The 18,021-nt window shown below is 46.0% G+C and overlaps 1 protein-coding gene across 1 annotated transcript in view; it reads left to right on the forward strand.

The window, feature by feature from the left end:
* Positions 1-12,604: 12,604 nt before the first annotated feature.
* CCT2 (chaperonin containing TCP1 subunit 2) overlaps positions 12,605-18,021 on the forward strand; it is a 34,050-nt gene continuing 28,633 nt past the window's right edge. The window contains exons 1-3 of the mRNA XM_083182528.1: positions 12,605-12,761; positions 15,873-15,947; positions 17,309-17,374. Of these exons, the coding sequence (XP_083038654.1) occupies positions 12,759-12,761; positions 15,873-15,947; positions 17,309-17,374 (144 nt within the window). The 5' untranslated portion in view covers positions 12,605-12,758. The remainder of the gene's footprint in view (positions 12,762-15,872; positions 15,948-17,308; positions 17,375-18,021) is intronic.

Below are 18,021 nucleotides of genomic sequence, written 5' to 3' on the forward strand. Positions count from 1 at the left end.
CTGTCTATCTCTAACGACTCCTTACCTCAAGTTAAGTACCACCACTGACCACTAGAGGCTACTTATCAGGCCAATTTACTCCTAATACCCCTTTCAGACCGCAAAATGCAGGGTCGCACTTGGACTTTAAAACGGTTCAGTCCCGGTGCGACCCTGCATCCTCAGTGCTGACATCATCTGGGGCTGTGGTGGAGCATCATTGGGGGAGGATGCAGCGCTTAGAGCTGGCGCTGCTCCAAGCACTGCCTCCTCCATTGGTTTGAACGTAAACCGGGTCCCTTGACCCGATTTAGACAGGGTTATAGGGGAAAGAAGCCAGGCATGAACCCGGTAATTAGGTGCGATGTCTCTCCTGCCAATCAGCAAAAAGTGGGTGTGTCCGCATCATTGGCTGTGGATTGTCGAGATACTGCCATGTTCGCAACAATCTACACCCGTCCATGGGCTCATTCTGTTGATCTGTCTCTTCAATACTGTCGGGAAAGACAGCATTGAATAGGTGCCCGCCACTATTTCCCCCATCAGAGATAGCAGCGGGGGCATACACAGGCAGTCAAAAGGAGAGGACCTCAGCACTGCATCGAGGAAAGTAGACACTGAATCCAAGCGTGCTTTCAAGGTGTTAGCATTTTGTGGGAAGTCCTCTTTGGGGAGGAGCTTAAAATTGTAGCCTCCCTGGCAGCAGCCAAGATGGCTTGTCTACCATCTTCTGCTATTACTCACTGGGCAAAGAGTAATACTTTTTCGCCCCTTTAGTCCTTCTGGACAAAGTAAGGGACAGGAGTTTGGCAGGTGACCAGGACTAATAAAGTCAGCCAAGCCTAAATCAAGGCAACCATGGGAAGCTAGACAGGCAACCCCTAAACCAGACACACCCTCTGCCTGATGGGGCTGGCGTCCCAGGGTGGGAAGCTTGACTTCTCTTCTACGCACAAGAATGGCTCAGGACTACTCATCTGATATCTAGGTCAGAGAAGCGGTGTCCTTCAAGGAGAGTCCCCTCAACAATTCTTCCCAACAGATCTTCCAAAGGATCCATAAAAGAAAGCCTGCCTACAGCAGGTAGTGGAATATTTACTACAATCTAGGGTGCTTGACCCTATTTTTGGTGCCCAAACCAAATGGGTCTTACAGGTCCATACTAAAGCAAAAATCCCTGAACAAATTTGTGAAGGTGTCAAAATTCTGCATGGAGACTTTGAGAACCATTGTATTGGTAATGAAGCCGGGGGATTAGATGGTGTCTTTAGACATTCTGGATGCGTATCTGCTTGTCCACATTGCTCAGTCACATCAGCAGTTTATTTGCTTTGCCATACTGCTGCAGCATCACCAGATTGGTCACGGCACCACAAAACTTCACAAAGATTATGATGGCCTCGTACTTCTTGCCAGTTCAACGGAGGCACTACTCATTTATCTTCAGCTCACCAAGGACTTCCTTCAGAATCATGGGTGGCTGATAAATTGGAAATAAACTTCTCTGGTCCGTCCAAGCAGATGTTACACTTGCGAGCCCTGCTGGACTCCGATGCCCAGAGGTTGATTCTTCCTCTGGAAGAATCAACAGCCAGTAGCTACAGGCCAAGATTCAGCATGTCATTCACCTCCCCAGAGGCAGATTCTCGGCCTGTTGGTGTCAACATTCGACATGGTCGAGTGGGCGCAGGCTCAATCTGACCAGATGGGACAGACCTCCTCAATCCATTCCTGAACAATGTGTCTCACCATGGAGGTTGTCGTCACCGACATGGTGGCTCAATGAGGATCATTTGAGGATTGGCAGACCCTTTTGGATTCCGCAGTGGATTCTCCACCACGGAAGCAAGTTTGCGGGGCTGGGGAGCTGTAGTAGAATCCCGATCCTTGCAAGGCAGGTGATCTTGGGTGGAATCCAAGCTGTCGATAAACATACTGGAACTAAGGGCCGTATTCCATGCACTCCAGTTGGCGCAGGATATGCTACAGGGCAGACCGGTTCAGGTCCAGTCAGACAAGTTCCACCCATGAGGGAAGTATCCAAGATACTCCAGTGAGCCGAGCACTATCTACCAGACATCTTAGTGGTGTTCCTCCTGGAAATTCTAAATTGGGAAGCCAACTTTTTAAGTTTCCAGGATGTACACTCGGGAGAATGGGCTCTTCACCCTGAGGTGTTTCTCCTAATAACAGAGAGATGGGGCACTCCAGATATGGATCTTATGGCATCTCGCTACAACCACAAGGTGCCACTATTCAGAACCAGAGCCAAGGACCCACAAGCAGAATTCTCAGACACTCTGTCCATACCTTGGAATTTTCCTCTTCCATACATCTTTCCACAAGTGTCACTTCTTCCTTGGGTGCTAAGGAAATTGAAACAAGAATGGGGACGTCTAATCCTAGTGGCTCCAGTGTGGCCCAGGAGACATTGTTTTGCAAATCTACTTCATCTAGCCATAGCTCCACCCTTTCGGCTACTGCTATGCGGGATCTACTCAGTCAAGGTCCTTGCCTGCATCCAGACCTGAATCGGTTAGCTTTGAAGGCATGGCTTTTGAGACAGCCATCTTGAGAAAGAAGGGCTTCTCCGAAAAAGTAGCCAAGACTATGATTCAAGTTTGCAAGCTGGTTTATTATAGGATGTGGCACACTTATTTTACTTGGTGTAAAGCTACAGGTTATGATACCTCACAGTTTAAGGTGGCAAGATTACTGGCCATCTTACAGTCGCCTTGATAAGGGCTTGCATTTGACATCCCTTTGGGTACAGGTCTCTGCACTTGTGGTATGGTTTCAGAGACAAATTGTGTCATTACAGGCTGTATGTACCACCTTTCATGGTGTACTCAGGATATATCCGCCGTATACTCCTCTGGTTGCTCCCAGGGATCTGTCTGTGGTATTTGAGCCCTGTCTGATACTCTGTTTGAGCCTGTGTCTTTGGTTGAGCTGAATTGGCTTACAGCTAAGGTGGTATTTTTGATTGCTGTAGCCTTGGCTAGGAGGGTATGTGATTTGGGAGTTTTATCTTTTTGCTCTCCATTCTTGGTGTTGCATCAGGACAGGGCTGTCCTGCGGACTAAACCGTCCAATCTACCTAAGGTAGTTTAAAAATGTCATGTCCTCGACATTGTCCACCAAAGAGAAGTCTTTGGATGTTGTATGAACTCTTAGATTCAGTACGATGTATATACTGTAAATCTTATCAGATGGTCAGATTCCTTGTTTGTGCTTTATGAGTTTCACAAAAGGGGATGGCCTGCTTACAAGCCGACTTTGGCTTGCTCGATTAGAATCGTCATTGCTCATGCATATGAGAGTGCTGATTTACCATTACCTACTTCCAGCACACTCCACCAGGTCCGTTGGTCTTTCGTGGGCTGCACATCGTGGTGTTTCTGCTGAACAGCTGTGATGGCGACAACGTGGTTCTCACATTTCTGAAGTTCTATGCCTTTGATACTTTTGCGTCACACAATTCTGTGTTCGGTCACCAAGGTTTTTTGGCCTCTCGGCTATGAAATTTACGGCTTTGGTACAGCCCCGATGTTAACCCTGTGGGACCCAGGAACACTGAAGAAGAAAATGGGAGTTAGGGAAATAACCAAAGGTAGGTTTTAACCATTTTTTCAAGGTTCCTAGGCCCACGTACGTACGAAGCCAGGAGAGGAAGCGCAAAGCCGAAAACCGGAAGTCACCGCTAACGTGGAGAGAGGAGAGCCGCGAGTACACACAGCGGCAGAAGAAGACAGTCTACCTCACTTACAAGTAAGGGATAGTTAGGTCCAAAGCTCCCCCAGTGCCTCGCACCCACCACGGACATTTACTTCCATTGCAAGTACAGGTCCGGACCTGGTTCTAAAACAAACACGCAAAAGAGTGTAAACATTTATTGCATTGCTCCTTTTATTTTATTATATTCATTTTCACTTGCTTATTTTCTTTTTGTTCTACTCCATTTTATTTTATCATTTATTTTCCATTTCATTTATTATCATTATTTTTTATATTTTTATTAAAAAAAATTTTTTATTTTTTTATTTATTTTTATTTTTGATTTTATTTCTCTCCAATTTTTATTATTTTTCACTTCTCTTCTCCAATCCCTACCCTGTCCCTGTACGTCATCGTATGTCTTTCCCTTAACATAAGCGCTTTGTTCCCGTACCCCCTGACATGCCTGATGTAAATGGGGCATATGCAACCTTGGTCATTGGTCCCTTTCCTTTTTTGTATGAGTGATTTGTGTACCATACGTATAATCTGTATTCTGTCTTTCTCTGCTTCCTGCTGGGACTTGTTAACTAAACTGACTGATCTAGCATGGAGGGGGGGTTACAGGATGGGTGTGAATAAACCACCCTTAGCTGAGAAGGTGCTTACCCTAGGTGCGATTCAAATCACTTGGGCAGACAAGACTATATAAAAAAAAAAAAAAGTATTTTTTTATGACAGCATAACAGAAAATAATGCTTACACATGGTACAGGATAATTAGTAGCATAGATCCTCCAGCAGCCTCTTTCAATCAGCATCCTGAAATAGCAATCTCAGTACCCTGCAGCCTTACCACTACTGTTAGCTAGACAGTCCTGTGTCCTGGTAGGGTTTCTGCTGATGTCTGATCTACAGGATCCACCAGGATAGAATTTCCTCCAGTGAGAAACTGTGTTCCTTATATACCAGGCTGGCAGATCCTCCCTGGTGCTACAAAGTCTACTCAGGCGGTAGGGTCAGATAATCCCAATGCTAGGTCAGCCTGTATAGTGAAGCAGAGACCCATTGTACATCCCCTGAAAACTCTAACCCAGCAGTTCTCAAACTGTGGGTCCTGGCCTTCTCAGCATGGGGTCGCGACTCCATGTTGCTGACCATAAGGCTGGTGACTTTTATAAGTCAGTCAGTGATGCAAGGAGCCTGAAAAATCTGTTGAATTATCTGTTATTTTAGACTCCTCCCATCATGGTGTGTCTCCATAATACTGCCATGTATGTACTGTCTGCTGACCTCACGTGTGGCGACCATTCTGTGGTAAATTGCTGGGGTCCTGTAATTTATATTTATTGTCTGATGGAGTCCCTGAGCTAAACAGTTTGAGGACCCCTGCTCTAACCTATTACAGTAGCTCCCAGATTACCTGCTGACCTAGATATAACCCTATATCTGGCAGCTGTTTTACCAGTCACTCAGACATTGTTCTGTTACATTACCAGCAACACCTATCACACCTTACACAATGGACTAGCATATGTGATACACATGATAATTAGCCAGCCCAGCTACCTGGCTCTCATTTCTGTCACATACTATGGCAATGACCTGGTTCTCTCCAGTACATACAATCCTGCAATATAGACCCGATAACAGTACACATAACTCACAGCTGCTCTTGTGTATAAACTGGGCCAAGGATTAAAAAGTACATTACACTGTGAGAAACTAAAGGTAAATATGAAGGTTCTCAGTCCAGTTCCATCTCCTTTTGTCACACACCTCCACCACTTTTTAAACTTGAGCCCCAGTCTCTTTTGCAGACACTACTGCCATGTATATGTTGTCCTCTCTAACTTGATCCAATTCCTGCTCCATGTTGTTTTCTTGTAGCCGCCAGCAATGATCAGTTCCCCAAACCTCTGCAGGAAGTCTTTGTCTCCTTATCCAGTAGCTACTTTGAGCCTTGCTGGCTGAGTGACCTACCCACTGCCTTTCCATGGTTGCCTGGCTATGACTACACCTGTTTCTCTCCAATACATACGAGCCTGCTAGATCAACCTGATAACCGTAAATAACAATACACATAACTCACAGCTGCTCTTGTGTATAAACTGGGCCAAGGATAATAAAGTACATTACACTGTGAGAAACGAGAGGTGAATATAGAGGTTCTCAATCCAGGTCCATCTCTTTTCATCACAATGGGAAGCTTAAAGCTTTAGAGAATTGGTGCCCAGTCCTCTGGATCTGCTTACAACCCCGATGTGGACCCAGGAACCTCAAAGGGAGTTAACTGAAGATAGGTTTTACCATAACTCCAGTTTTTACAGGAACACTGATCTTTCTCAACTTGCTGGATATGGAGAGGGAGATGTGATGACAGAGACTGGAGGTAGGAGAGAGGGGTGGAGAGTTTGTTGGCTAAAAACTGTCACAGCTCAAAGTGAAACTACATTGCTGAAGCTGTCATTTTGATGGACTCTTAACTAGTAAAGGAATAAATACTGTACTGTGTATTAAACTATATTGTTGGGCACACAATATATAAACCCAAAAATGAATACTTAAAAGTTCAAACGGTAGTCCTGAAAATAATTTTTATGTTTAAAACTTGCATTCAAGTCTTGATACAAATAATGCGCAAACATGCAGTATTTTTTTTCCTCTGATAATTTACACCACATGCACTATCCTTAATATTTTAAATTAAAAAAAATATATCCAATCCCTTCTCATGTCTGATTTTATATATCTAGACCGGGTTAAAATCATCATCTTTATAGGTTTACATACTCTATAATGTAAGGATAGAGACAAAATCATTCTTAGATGGACAAAACCATGTGCACTGCAGGTGGGGCAGGTGTTACTTGTGCAGAAAGAATTAGATTTGGGTGGGGTTTTAGTGTTCACTCTAGGAGTGACAGCGGGCAGGGCACGCCGACGTCACAGCTGGGGGCGCGCTCGGGCCGGCGATGTAATGAAAGGGGCGTGCATGGGCCACCGCCGTCATCAAAGGGCCCCGCCCCGCTAAAACAGCCTAGCGGAAACACTAGGTTTTACTTCAAAGTGAGATCTATATTGCAGTGTAAAAATAAAGCAGCCAGTATTTACCCTGCACAGAAACAAAATAACTCACCCATATCTAATTCTCTCTGCACAAGTTACATCTGCCCCCCTGCAGTGCACATGGTTTTGTCCATCTAAGAAGGATATTGGGGCAGATGTATCATAGCAGCGCTTATCGCGCCGCTATGATACTTCCTGCTTCGCCTCAATAGCAAGGCGAAGCAGGAAGGGACATCGACAAGATGTATTAACATCTTGTCTGCCGAAGCGGGGGAGCATTAACTCCCCCCTCCGGCGATGTCCCTTTCTGGAGATAGCGCATCAGTTAATACTGATGCGCTATCTCCTGTCCCCCGGCCGGCCGCACTGGGTATGCGCGGGATCTCGCTGTTCACGCGAGATCCCCAGCGCAGCCCAGACCTAACAGCAGGGACAGCGCTGTCCCTGCTTTTTAGATAGGGCTTCGCCAGCCTGATGCTGACCGTTCATACATTCGGCCTGCTATCATTTTGATAGCAGCGCCGATATGGACAGGGGCGCATAGCGCCCCTGTCCATTACCGCATCCCGGCCGCTTCATACATGGGGGAGAAGTGGTATCAGTGCACATAACGTGTGCTGATACCCCTTCTCCCCCATAACGACCCTTCATAAATCTGTCCCATTGTCAGAAAGAGTGAACTAGAATAAGGCCCTATATACGATGACAAAACAATATCACCAATATAGGTGACATCAGTTAAAGGTGCCAAACATTTGTGTGACACTATATTTATTGTACCTATTTTCATATAATCTATAAACTACATTACCCTATAAATTCCAGATAGGGACGGAAGTCTCTGCATACACAGATTCATTATAAATAAATGGGGGGGGGTTAAGAGATCACATACAGGCTCACTGCCGGTCCAGGCAACTTGACTCTTGACCAGTCTCTGAAAAATACCAGATTGTCAGACATCACTATCTCACAAATATAGGTGATAGCAGTCAAAGGTGAAAACTATCTATGTGATAGTACACCTATGATACAAGGTAGTGGTGCCGATATATATGAAGAACAATATCACCAATATAAGTGACAACAACCAATGTGTTTATAAATATTAGTGTGACACTATGGCCCCTATTCAATGTGGCCAGCGAGGGGGTTAAAAGGCGGGGATTGCGGAAAACATGGAATCCTTGCTGTTTAACCCCCACACTGACCGCTCACTCTATTCAATGTTCTGGGGGGAATCCTCGCTGTCACAGGTTCGCAGCTAATGCAGGGAGCCTGCTGCATTTAGCAGCGAGGCTCGCTGTTTCAGCGGCCGCATACGCCGATTCCCCCTTGCTCCAAAAACGAAGCAAGGGGGAAACAGCGTATGCGGGGGCAGTTGAACACTGACCCTGCCAGTTGTGACAGCGAGCAGGCAGCATTGAATACACCCCTATATCTAAGGCGCATACCATGAGTATATAACAAACTACACCCACCAGTAAATACAAATAGGGACAGGCGTCTCTGCATGGGATATGGTCATTGGGTCACCAGCATGATGGTCGACAGGGTCATTAGGTCAACATGTCCGACAGGCCCTACCATCCACTAGGGCAAGCATTCCCAACCACAGTTACTCAAGCCACACCAAAAGTGCAGGTTTTAGTGATATCCAGGCTTCAGCACAGATGGTTTAATCAGAATCCCTCAGATACTAATTAAGTCACCTGTGCTCAAGCCTGGATATCTACAAAACCTGCACTGTTGGTGTGCCTTGAGGACCGTGGTTGAGAATGCCTGCACTAGGGCATGGTGGGAGAATAAAATAGTAGTGAGGGGACGTGGTGGTACACTTTGGTGTCCATGTTAACACGACATGTGCCGACAGGCGGTATTTCATTCCCTACCATCCACTAGGGTGTGGTGGGAGAACAAAATAGTGTGCCCTAAGCATGGCAAGCGCAGCGGTGCTAGGCATTAGTGTTTATGTTGACTGTAATGTTGACGGGTAAAAAAAACCATGTCGACCTTTTCAAATTCGACCTGACCCCGTCGACCTTACTGCATGTCGACCTAAATGCATGTCAACCTAATGGTGTTGACCATAATGCTGGAGACCTAATGATCCATACCCCTCTGCACAGATAGATTCAGTATGAATCAAAATTTTGTTTCATTCCTATTACCCAGGAAGAGAAACAATTGGGTACTTGTTTCCTAGCACGGCCACAATCGCGGGCATCGTGTGTCATTTTTAGTGGTATACGACGCGATGCCCCCGATTTTCCCATTGAAAATAGTCAAAATCGCGTCGGTCGCGTCGTATGCGGCTAAAAAAGCCTTAAATGGTCCAGACGCGATGCCCACGATTTCCCCATAGGAAACAATGTTAAATGGCTCAATGTACCCGCGATGCCCCCGATTTCTCATAGGGAACAATGTTAAATACCTCAATTTCACCAAATCATCATAGGGAACAATGTTAAATGGGCCAGAAAGCTCCAAAAACACCCCAGACCAGTGAAATGTCCCCCCAAAAGTACTTTACGCCACCCCACGATCAACGCGAACCCGAAGCGTGGCGAGCGGCGGCGGTACGCGTCCTCCGACCTTTTCATACCCCCACTATCCACGTTGGCGTGGAGTTGAGAATAGAATAGTGTGGCGAGCGTAGCGAGGCGAGCGGACGCGGATACCTTCACAGGTAAACGCGTCCCTTCGCAGGCTTCACAGGTATCCGAGTGCGCTCGCCACGCTTCAGGCTCGCTGCGCTCGCCACACTATTCTATTCTCAACTCCACGCCGACGTGGATAGTGGGGGTATGAAAAGGTCGGTGGACGCGTACCGCCGCCCCTCGCGGGCACGCTGCGCTCGCCACGCTTCGGGTTCGCGTTGATCGTGGGGTGGCGTAAAATACTTTTGGGGGGACATTTCACTGTTCAGGGGTGTTTTGGGGGGTTTATGGCCCATTTAACATTGTTCCCTAAGATGATTTGGGTAAATTGACCCATTTAACATTGTTTCCTATGGGAAATCGGGGGCATCGCGGCTAAATTGAGGCATTTAACATTGTTCCCTATGGGGAAATCGCGGGCATCGCGTCGCGACCATCGCACCCGATTTTTTAGTGCTTGCGATGGCCGCGATGCCCCCGATTTTTCCTCACGATGCCCACGATCATGATCGTTGTGGCCGTGCTAGGAAACAAGTACCAACAATTGTAATAAAAACACACTCACTAGAGAGATCAATCTGGGCAGCATATATTAAACAGTTTAAGAAGGACAATGTCCTTCTTTGATATATTGTGAAATAAATTAATGCTACAAACAGGCTCTACTTTTTTATTTATTTACACTCTTTAATTCACAATTGGAGCACTAAGTTTATGTTACTGTATATATTGTACTTGTATGTGATTTTATCCTCTTATTTCACCTTCATGACAGCTCTTTTTTTGCTCCCATAAAAAAATAAAAGTGATCTTTTAAGAAACTGAATAAAAGTTAAATATTAAATTTAATGAATGGTGTGCATCCAGCCTTACAAATCTGTTTTCTCCTTTTTACTATGGGCCCCAAATACATCTACCCCAGGGCAGCACAAAAGTGAGAGGCTAAAGTGTTATGGTGCCCATACACGGTATGGTACGTTTTGTACTGCATGCATTCTGTACTTGTTCACCTTGCATCTAGTTCAAATCTACGTATGGGCTGCACATGCATCTTGTACTTTGCAATGTGGGGGGGGGGGGGGGGGGGTGCGCATAACATTGAAAGCCTACAGAAGCATGGGGCGATATAAACTGCATGCAATGCGTTTTGAAGTAAAAAGTTCAAAATTCATCGAACCATCGCACCATGTGTGGGCACCTTTAGAGATCTGACAGGGTGAAGGATCTGCTGTGATGCTGTTTGGATGCCACCTTAGCAAAACCTCATGTCACTCTCTGTCTCTGCAACTTACTACTATGGGAGCCCCGTGCGGCGAGCGGCACTGGCTGGGTGTCAGCCAGCCTGAAGTCACCGGCAGCCGTTGAGGGCCCCCAGGGAGAAGCATCCCCTCCGCACCTTCCATAACAGGCATCAAATTTGCGCAGCCTGCCCCCGGCCCCCTCCGCTCCCCCCCAGCAGCGCTCTTGCCACCGCCTGCGGGGAGGCCCAGGCTACAGGCCCTGCCGAGGCAGCTCTAAGCTCCAGCTCAGCCGGGCCTGTAGCCAAAATCGAAGCCTGCACAGCGAGCAGGACTGTTTAAGTCGCCGGAGGTCAAACTCAGACATAAAGCACCATCAGGAGAAGCTCGGGAAGTAGCAGATCAGCTACTCAAGGACATGGAGATAGAAGAAGGTACCTGTCACCCCCTCATCCATCCCAAGCACCTCACACCCAGGTGGCCCCTGCTTTGTGTGCACAGTCCAGAAGGGCTCAGCCCCGTGGGGCCCTATGCTGGTCGGGGCAGCCGCCCACCTCCCTTTCTATCCCTGAGTGCCTGCATCCAAGCTGTAGCAGCACCAGGCTTGTGCCCACAACTCTTTCTTTTCTCTTTCCCTGTCTAAACCCCCTCTCTCTCTGCCTGATACCCCCACTCTCGCTCTCTGCCTGACACACCTCACCCCATCCCCCTCTCTGCATGACTTCCTCTCTCACTTTGGGGGTTGTCCTAGTCCATTTTTTCTGACAAAATCCTTCTTAGATGGACAAAACCATGTGCACTGCGGGTGGGGCAGATGTAACTTGTGCAGAGAGAATTAGATTTGGGTGGGGTTTTTCTTCAAAGTGAGATCTATATTGAAGTGTAAAATCATGCAGTCAGTATTTTCCTTGCACAGAAACAAAATAACTAATAACCCAAATCTAATTCTCTCTGCACATGTTACATCTGCCCCCCTGCAGTGCACATGGTTTTGTCCATCTAAGAAGGAGTTTGTCAGAAAGAATGAACGAACTAGAATAAACCCCTTTGTACCTGAACTCTCTCTTACCCCCTCTCTTCTATCCCTTAAATAATCTCACCCTCTTCACTCTATCCCTGACACCCTCTTCGCACTCTCTCGTCTCCCCTCTCTTTCTTTACCTGACTATCTCGATCCCTGACACTATCTCGCTCTCCCCTCTCATTTCCTCCATTTATGCTGACACCCCCCTCTTTCCCTGATATTATTTATTTCTCTCTGACACCCTTTGTTCTCTCTTTCTCCATGATTCTCTCTCTAGCTATCAATGAGGGGAGGCACCAACTTTTTTTTTTTTTTCGGGTGACATGGACGAACTTATGGCACTGTTCCATACAGTATCCAGTATTTGAAAAGATAAATTTTGGGGGCTGTTCCACTCCCCCAGACCCCACAGAGTGGGAGATTTTGGATTACATTTGAAAACCCCCTCTGAAAATCCTGCATTTGTCATTGAACCCCAGACACACACTCTTTATTTTTTAATCTTTCTCTTGAGATATATTATTTATTATGCTACTGTAAAGTATTATAATGCAGCTCATCGTTAATCCAGACTGCGGGCTGCCTTTGTCGCTAATCCGCAAGAAAAGAAAAAGGTAATATGTGTGGTGCGCAATCAACAGCTCCGAGTCCCTATAGTGTTGGCCACAGAGTTCACTCCTAAAGCCTTATAAGGATAGAGACGCACTGGCTGCTGGGAAATGCACAGAGCACCAGGGACAGCAGCCATGTTTGAAACTGGATAACGCGCAGAGAGTTACATTGTATAGTATAGCGCATTTATCTATTAAACAATGGTCTGCAAGAAAACGCCAAATGGCAGTGTATGCGTTTATATGCAAATATATATTAAAGACGAAATTGATCTTTTCATATTTGTTTTCCCACTTCAAAGATGGGCGCTGGCTGTCGGCACGAGACGGGCAGCCCACTCTCTAGTGCTTTCTAGGCCCTCCCCTATGCCGTTAACAGCGTCACTTCCTCTATCAAACCGGTGTTCGGAGCGGCAGCGTGTTCTCTTTCCATTGTGTGCCCACTGCTCAGCGTATCCAAAATGGTGAGTTACTAATCCTCTGGTGACCGGTTCAGTGCTCATCAGCTGCCGGGGTGGGGAGACGGGTGTGCGGCTCCGTACCCGGTAGCACGTGCAGGCCGGGAGATGCAGTGTCACCCCACCTCCCTGCTGCGCCCGCTCTGTAGTAGCTCTCCCCCGCTGGGGTGTTTGCGCTGACAGCGAGGTTGCCAGGACAGTCAATGAAATGTGACAATGATGACATAGAGGATCTCGCTCTGGATGGCGCTGCCACCCTACTCACACTAAGGCCATTGAGGAGGAATGCTGATGTATTACCTGGTGGGGATTAAATTCATAACATGGGAACTGCTCGATTAATGTAACTTAACTGACCTAGAGCTTCTTTTTTGGGAACATTAAAAAAGTATACCCCCATGAACTTGCTTTCCTGACAATCTTCGGGCACCGTGGCTCGCTTGCCACAGGTGTCTTCCTATTTGATGTCCATGTAGCTAGTGCTGAGGTTCCCAAATTGTGTGCCATGGCACCCTGGGGTGCCTCAGGAAAATTGCCGGGGTGCCCTGGGTTGGTGGTCAAGGACCACTATTGTTCATTCTAGCACTCGCTATTTTTAAAAACCCGCGCAGTTCCTCTTCCCTACCTGGGGTGTCACTGTCTGCTGTAGTGCTTCTAGCACAGTGTGGTCTGTATATGAGCACTGATATGCAAACCAGACCTGTGCTAGAAACACCACAGCAGACAGCGACACCCCAGGTAGGGAAGAGGAACTGTGTGGGTTTTCAAAGATAGCGGGTGCTAGAATGAACACATGTCACCTGTCTGTCTCCCCTTCCTTCTAGATTCTAAAGGCCCCCATACATTAGTCCAACTTGTCCTAAGGATTGCCCCCTGCAGCTCCCCAGGAGGGGAACACACGATTAGGCACTTGATGTGCCAAGTTTTGCAAATGATACATCGCATGCGATGTATCATTTGCAACTCCCGGGGAGCTGCAAGGTGGAGGGAGCAGGGGGGCGGGGGGACATCGAGGTGGGGGACGCTGCAAGGCATCTGGGGGGGAGGGGGGGGGGGTGGTGGTGGCACGGTGCTAGTGGTGCAGAGGCAGCGGACGCGGGGGGGGACACAGAGGCGGCAGTAACATAGAAGCGGGCAGGGGGAGCCGGGAGCTGTCAGTACTGAAAAAAAAAAGCCCATACAATGAATGGGCAGCCTGTGATTGGCTGAGCACTCTCTCAGCCAATTGCTGACTGGCTGAGAGAGTGCTCAGCCAATCACAGGCTGCCCATTTATTGTATGGGCTTTTTCCCCCAGCGCTGACAGCTCCAGGCTCCCCCTGCCCGCCTCTACGTTACTGCCGCCTGCATCTGCGCTGCCCCGAACCGGTCCTCGAGAGTGGGGGTCGGGCTCTGCTGCCCGCGGCCACACTGGCTCCAGCAGCAGGGGAGAGCAGAGGACGCTCCAGACTTGAATCTGGATGCTGCAGCTTCCTCCCTCTTCCTGTCACTGCTTTTTCTCCCCCGTTGCGCCTGGCCGCCTGCCCCTTCCGGTATGTACCCATAGATATATCGGATCCGAAACATCGTGGGTGCTAAAAAGTACCCACGATGTGCCCATGATGGGTCAGATTCCGATATATCTTATGTTCAGCAGGTTTGACGCCCCGATCCGAAGTGCGCAGGAACGGGTCATTTGTCACAAATTTCCGATTTTCACCTATTTATCGGACCAAAGTGCCGAAATCGGCTCAAAATCGCATAGTGTATGGGGCCTTAAGATTTTTAGAGCAGGGCCCTCCTCCTGTTCACACAGCACTCTTCTTGCATTTCAATTACAGCTCTCTTAAACCCCTTTCATACTGCAGCTCTTAAACGGAAAAGTGACTTTTTTGTAGCCTTTTTAAACGATTTGAGCTGCAGTGTGAAAGCTCCAGGGTGCTTTAACCATTTAACAAATACTGGTATTTGTTAAAAAGCAGTGTCCTACCCGTTTCAGAGCTGTTTTTTGGCAGTGTGAACGACTCTATATCTATGACTTAAAACGTGTCCCTTGGGGGTTAAACGGGTTGAATGTGTGAATGGTATAAAATGCCTTTTAAAACTGTTTTCACCTGCAATGTGAAAGGTCTTAAGGCTCAGACCTGTTTTAAAGTCCTGTTTTAGAATACCGGGTCTTTACCCATTTCTGCAATGTGAAATCAGCATTACTCAGCTACAATCTATACCTCCATCTATTCTCATTCGCTTCCCTATATCTCAGTTGTATTGTAAACGAGGAATTATGCTTTAATTGTGTTATGTCTCGTTCTGTGTACCATGTACTGTTCTATATGCACGGCGCAGCGTACCACTTGTGGCGCCTTAAATAAAAATATAAGTTTGTGGCTTCCAATTATAACGTGGACAAACAGAAGCAGGTCCTGTCCCTTTTCTACAGTGGTTCTTAACATTGGTCCTCAAGTATACCAAACAGTTCATGTTTTCCACGTCACTATTTTATTTTTATCGAAAAAAAAAAATGTTTCTTCTGAAAGTTGGCTATAAGATTGTTCTCTGCAGTGCATGTGCTTGGCATAACTACACTTAAGGGTGTGTACACACTATTCAATATTTTGAAATGATATGCATGATTATATCGTTAATGATCTTATCGTGCGTATTGTTCAGTGTGTATGCATTATATCAATGACGTGTGACAATCCCAGGATTGGGATCGGCGGGATCCCAGGATTTCGCCTCAAAATCACTGGGATTTGAATCCCGGAATTGGAGTTGCCATTCGCAAGATTTCGAGATTAGAAAGCGCAGTCTAATGCCAGGCAGCGTCTGAGCTCTCGCTGAGACCCTGCCCCGTTGCACCCGCCCCGGCTGTGTGCAGCGTCATGCGGTCGGAGTTGGTGGTGCCCGTCACGCTGCTCAGTACCGGCCGCACTAATGATAGAGCATATTACTCCTGGTGTCTCTTTTGTTTTGTAGCTGAAGCCAGGTACATGCTGCAGGAATAGTGCAACAAGAAGTGCTTTCATAATGCTATATTGTAATGTTAACATCCTGCTCTCCGCTTAAGGTAACCATGGTGTCCACAGATACTCATCCCTATTTCTTCTGTTATCCTCTTCCTATCATGTCTTTACAGGCGTCAATGTCACTAGCACCTATGAATATTTTCAGAGCTGGAGCTGATGAAGAGAGAGCAGAAACTGCTCGGTTGGTAAGTGTGATCTGCTTATACATTATACATCTGATTCCCTCCTTTGGGATGCTGGTGTTGGTAGTCTGACCGCTAGTACCATGACCAATAATCATCAATTTCTATTCCTTGCAATACACCTTTTTTAAATGGCTTATTTAGGAATGTAAACTTTGCATATATGTTGGTTATAAAAGGTTATTCACCTCGGTGACTTTTGTCACTTATTTTTATCGTATGGTTTCAAAATGTCTACAAATACGGCCTATTGTGGTAGAGAAAGAGACAGTGGCCTTGGATGACTGTGAAGGCGGCATTGGTTGCAGTGACTGCGGTAATACTGTACTCTGGCCTCTCGCCGTAAGACTGCTGTTTGAAGCCATGTACTGTTCACTGTTGATGCTGACACCGTTTATGTTTGGAGAAGACCAACAAAACTGATCCTTAACTCTTCCTTTTTACCTCTTAAAAACCCCAAATGTCTGAAAGAGAACAGCAATAGGGCAATAAACACACAACTTTATTCTTAAAAAAAAAAAAAAAAAAAGTCTTCAAATATTCTAACCACTGCTCAGTGTAAAACAATCAAGGAACAATTATTATACCCTTTGCAATGCAAAATATTGGAGACCATTGTTTACATGTGCTACAAACGGCTTGTCTACAAGCAGTATGGAGATCTTGGAAGGCAGGAGTGGGATTTTAGGACGTGTGAAATTGCACACACCAACATTTTACAGGACAGCGTAGAAGGCTCTTATTGCCAATTTTTTGGGCTGTTCAGAGGCTTTCATGCATTTCATATAGGATGCGCACTACAGTATTAACGTGTGACATCTGCAACTTCCCATACTTGGTTTAGGGTGTTGGCGTTTTATGGATTCACTTTCTTTATTCAGACTTAAGTAGGTTTTCATTCAAGGTTTATATTCTTGCTCCATCCATTATAACAAGCCATTCACTGGAATGGTGAAGCAACACCATTTTTGTTTATGGTTCAAACCATGTGTTCTTGTTGGTATGCTTTAACAATAGCACTTTGCGTTGAGTCCTAAAAGCTCACCCTGTAGAATTTTCCTTCACTTGAGGGACCTCCATATGCTTCCTGGCTAACTATGTAACTATTAGTTTGTTTTTCCTAATCAGGATGTGATCTAAACTAAAGCAGTGGTAACAAACTGGATGTGTTTTCTTATGTGTAAGTCACAAATTAATTGTAAGAGTATGTTATATTGTATATTTTTCTAAATGGAATTTGTGTGTCAGCAGTAGGGTTCTTAATATTAAAGAATCCAGGCATATGGCTGATATAATAGGCAGTTGTTTTAAACGTGAACTCAAGTATGTATTTGTCACCATATTCCTCTAATTTGTCATTTTAGTCCTCCTTCGTTGGGGCCATTGCGATTGGTGATTTGGTGAAAAGCACTCTGGGCCCAAAAGGCATGGTAAGTGTTTTAAGATGAGAGATCAGCCTTTACCCTTCTATTGGATGATCCAAGGGAGGTGTCCATCTATTCAAAAACACATTCTTGGGCGGGAATTTAACTCGGCAAGTTGGATGCAAATTCCCATTCCAAAACGGCATATAATAGCTCTAGGATATGCTCCTGTTTCAGTCATGTTATACATGCAATAAATTGGATGTATAACAATAAATTGCAATCCTGTTGCTTTTTCTGACAGGGGAAATCGCATCAGACACCTTTTTAAATGCTGTCATTTCAGACCGCGTTGAAGGCGGAACTCGACAAAACATATCCGACTTTCAAACCTGTCGGATCTGTTTTGTCAGGAATGGCCATGTATTGTAGAGTTCTCATGCGGATTTTGAAAATCCATGGCCATTTCTTTGTTGTGCCCCCTGTTTGCCACTCCACAGGCGGATCATTGAATTCCGTCTGCCGATAAATTGTCGAGCTGGCTGAAAATGGGGCAGGATTCTGACTGTCGGAATCCAGGAATGGTAGTAAATGAGGATTGGGCATAAAGAATATGACCTATTTAAAGTTTTTGTTTTTATTCAATTATAATCTCTATCATGTCATGTGAATAAAAATAACTTTTATATACTTGTAACATGTACTTTTAATAT

Source organism: Crinia signifera, chromosome 4, assembly GCF_055691185.1.
Source record: "Crinia signifera chromosome 4, ASM5569118v1, whole genome shotgun sequence".
Classification (NCBI taxonomy): domain Eukaryota; kingdom Metazoa; phylum Chordata; class Amphibia; order Anura; family Myobatrachidae; genus Crinia; species Crinia signifera.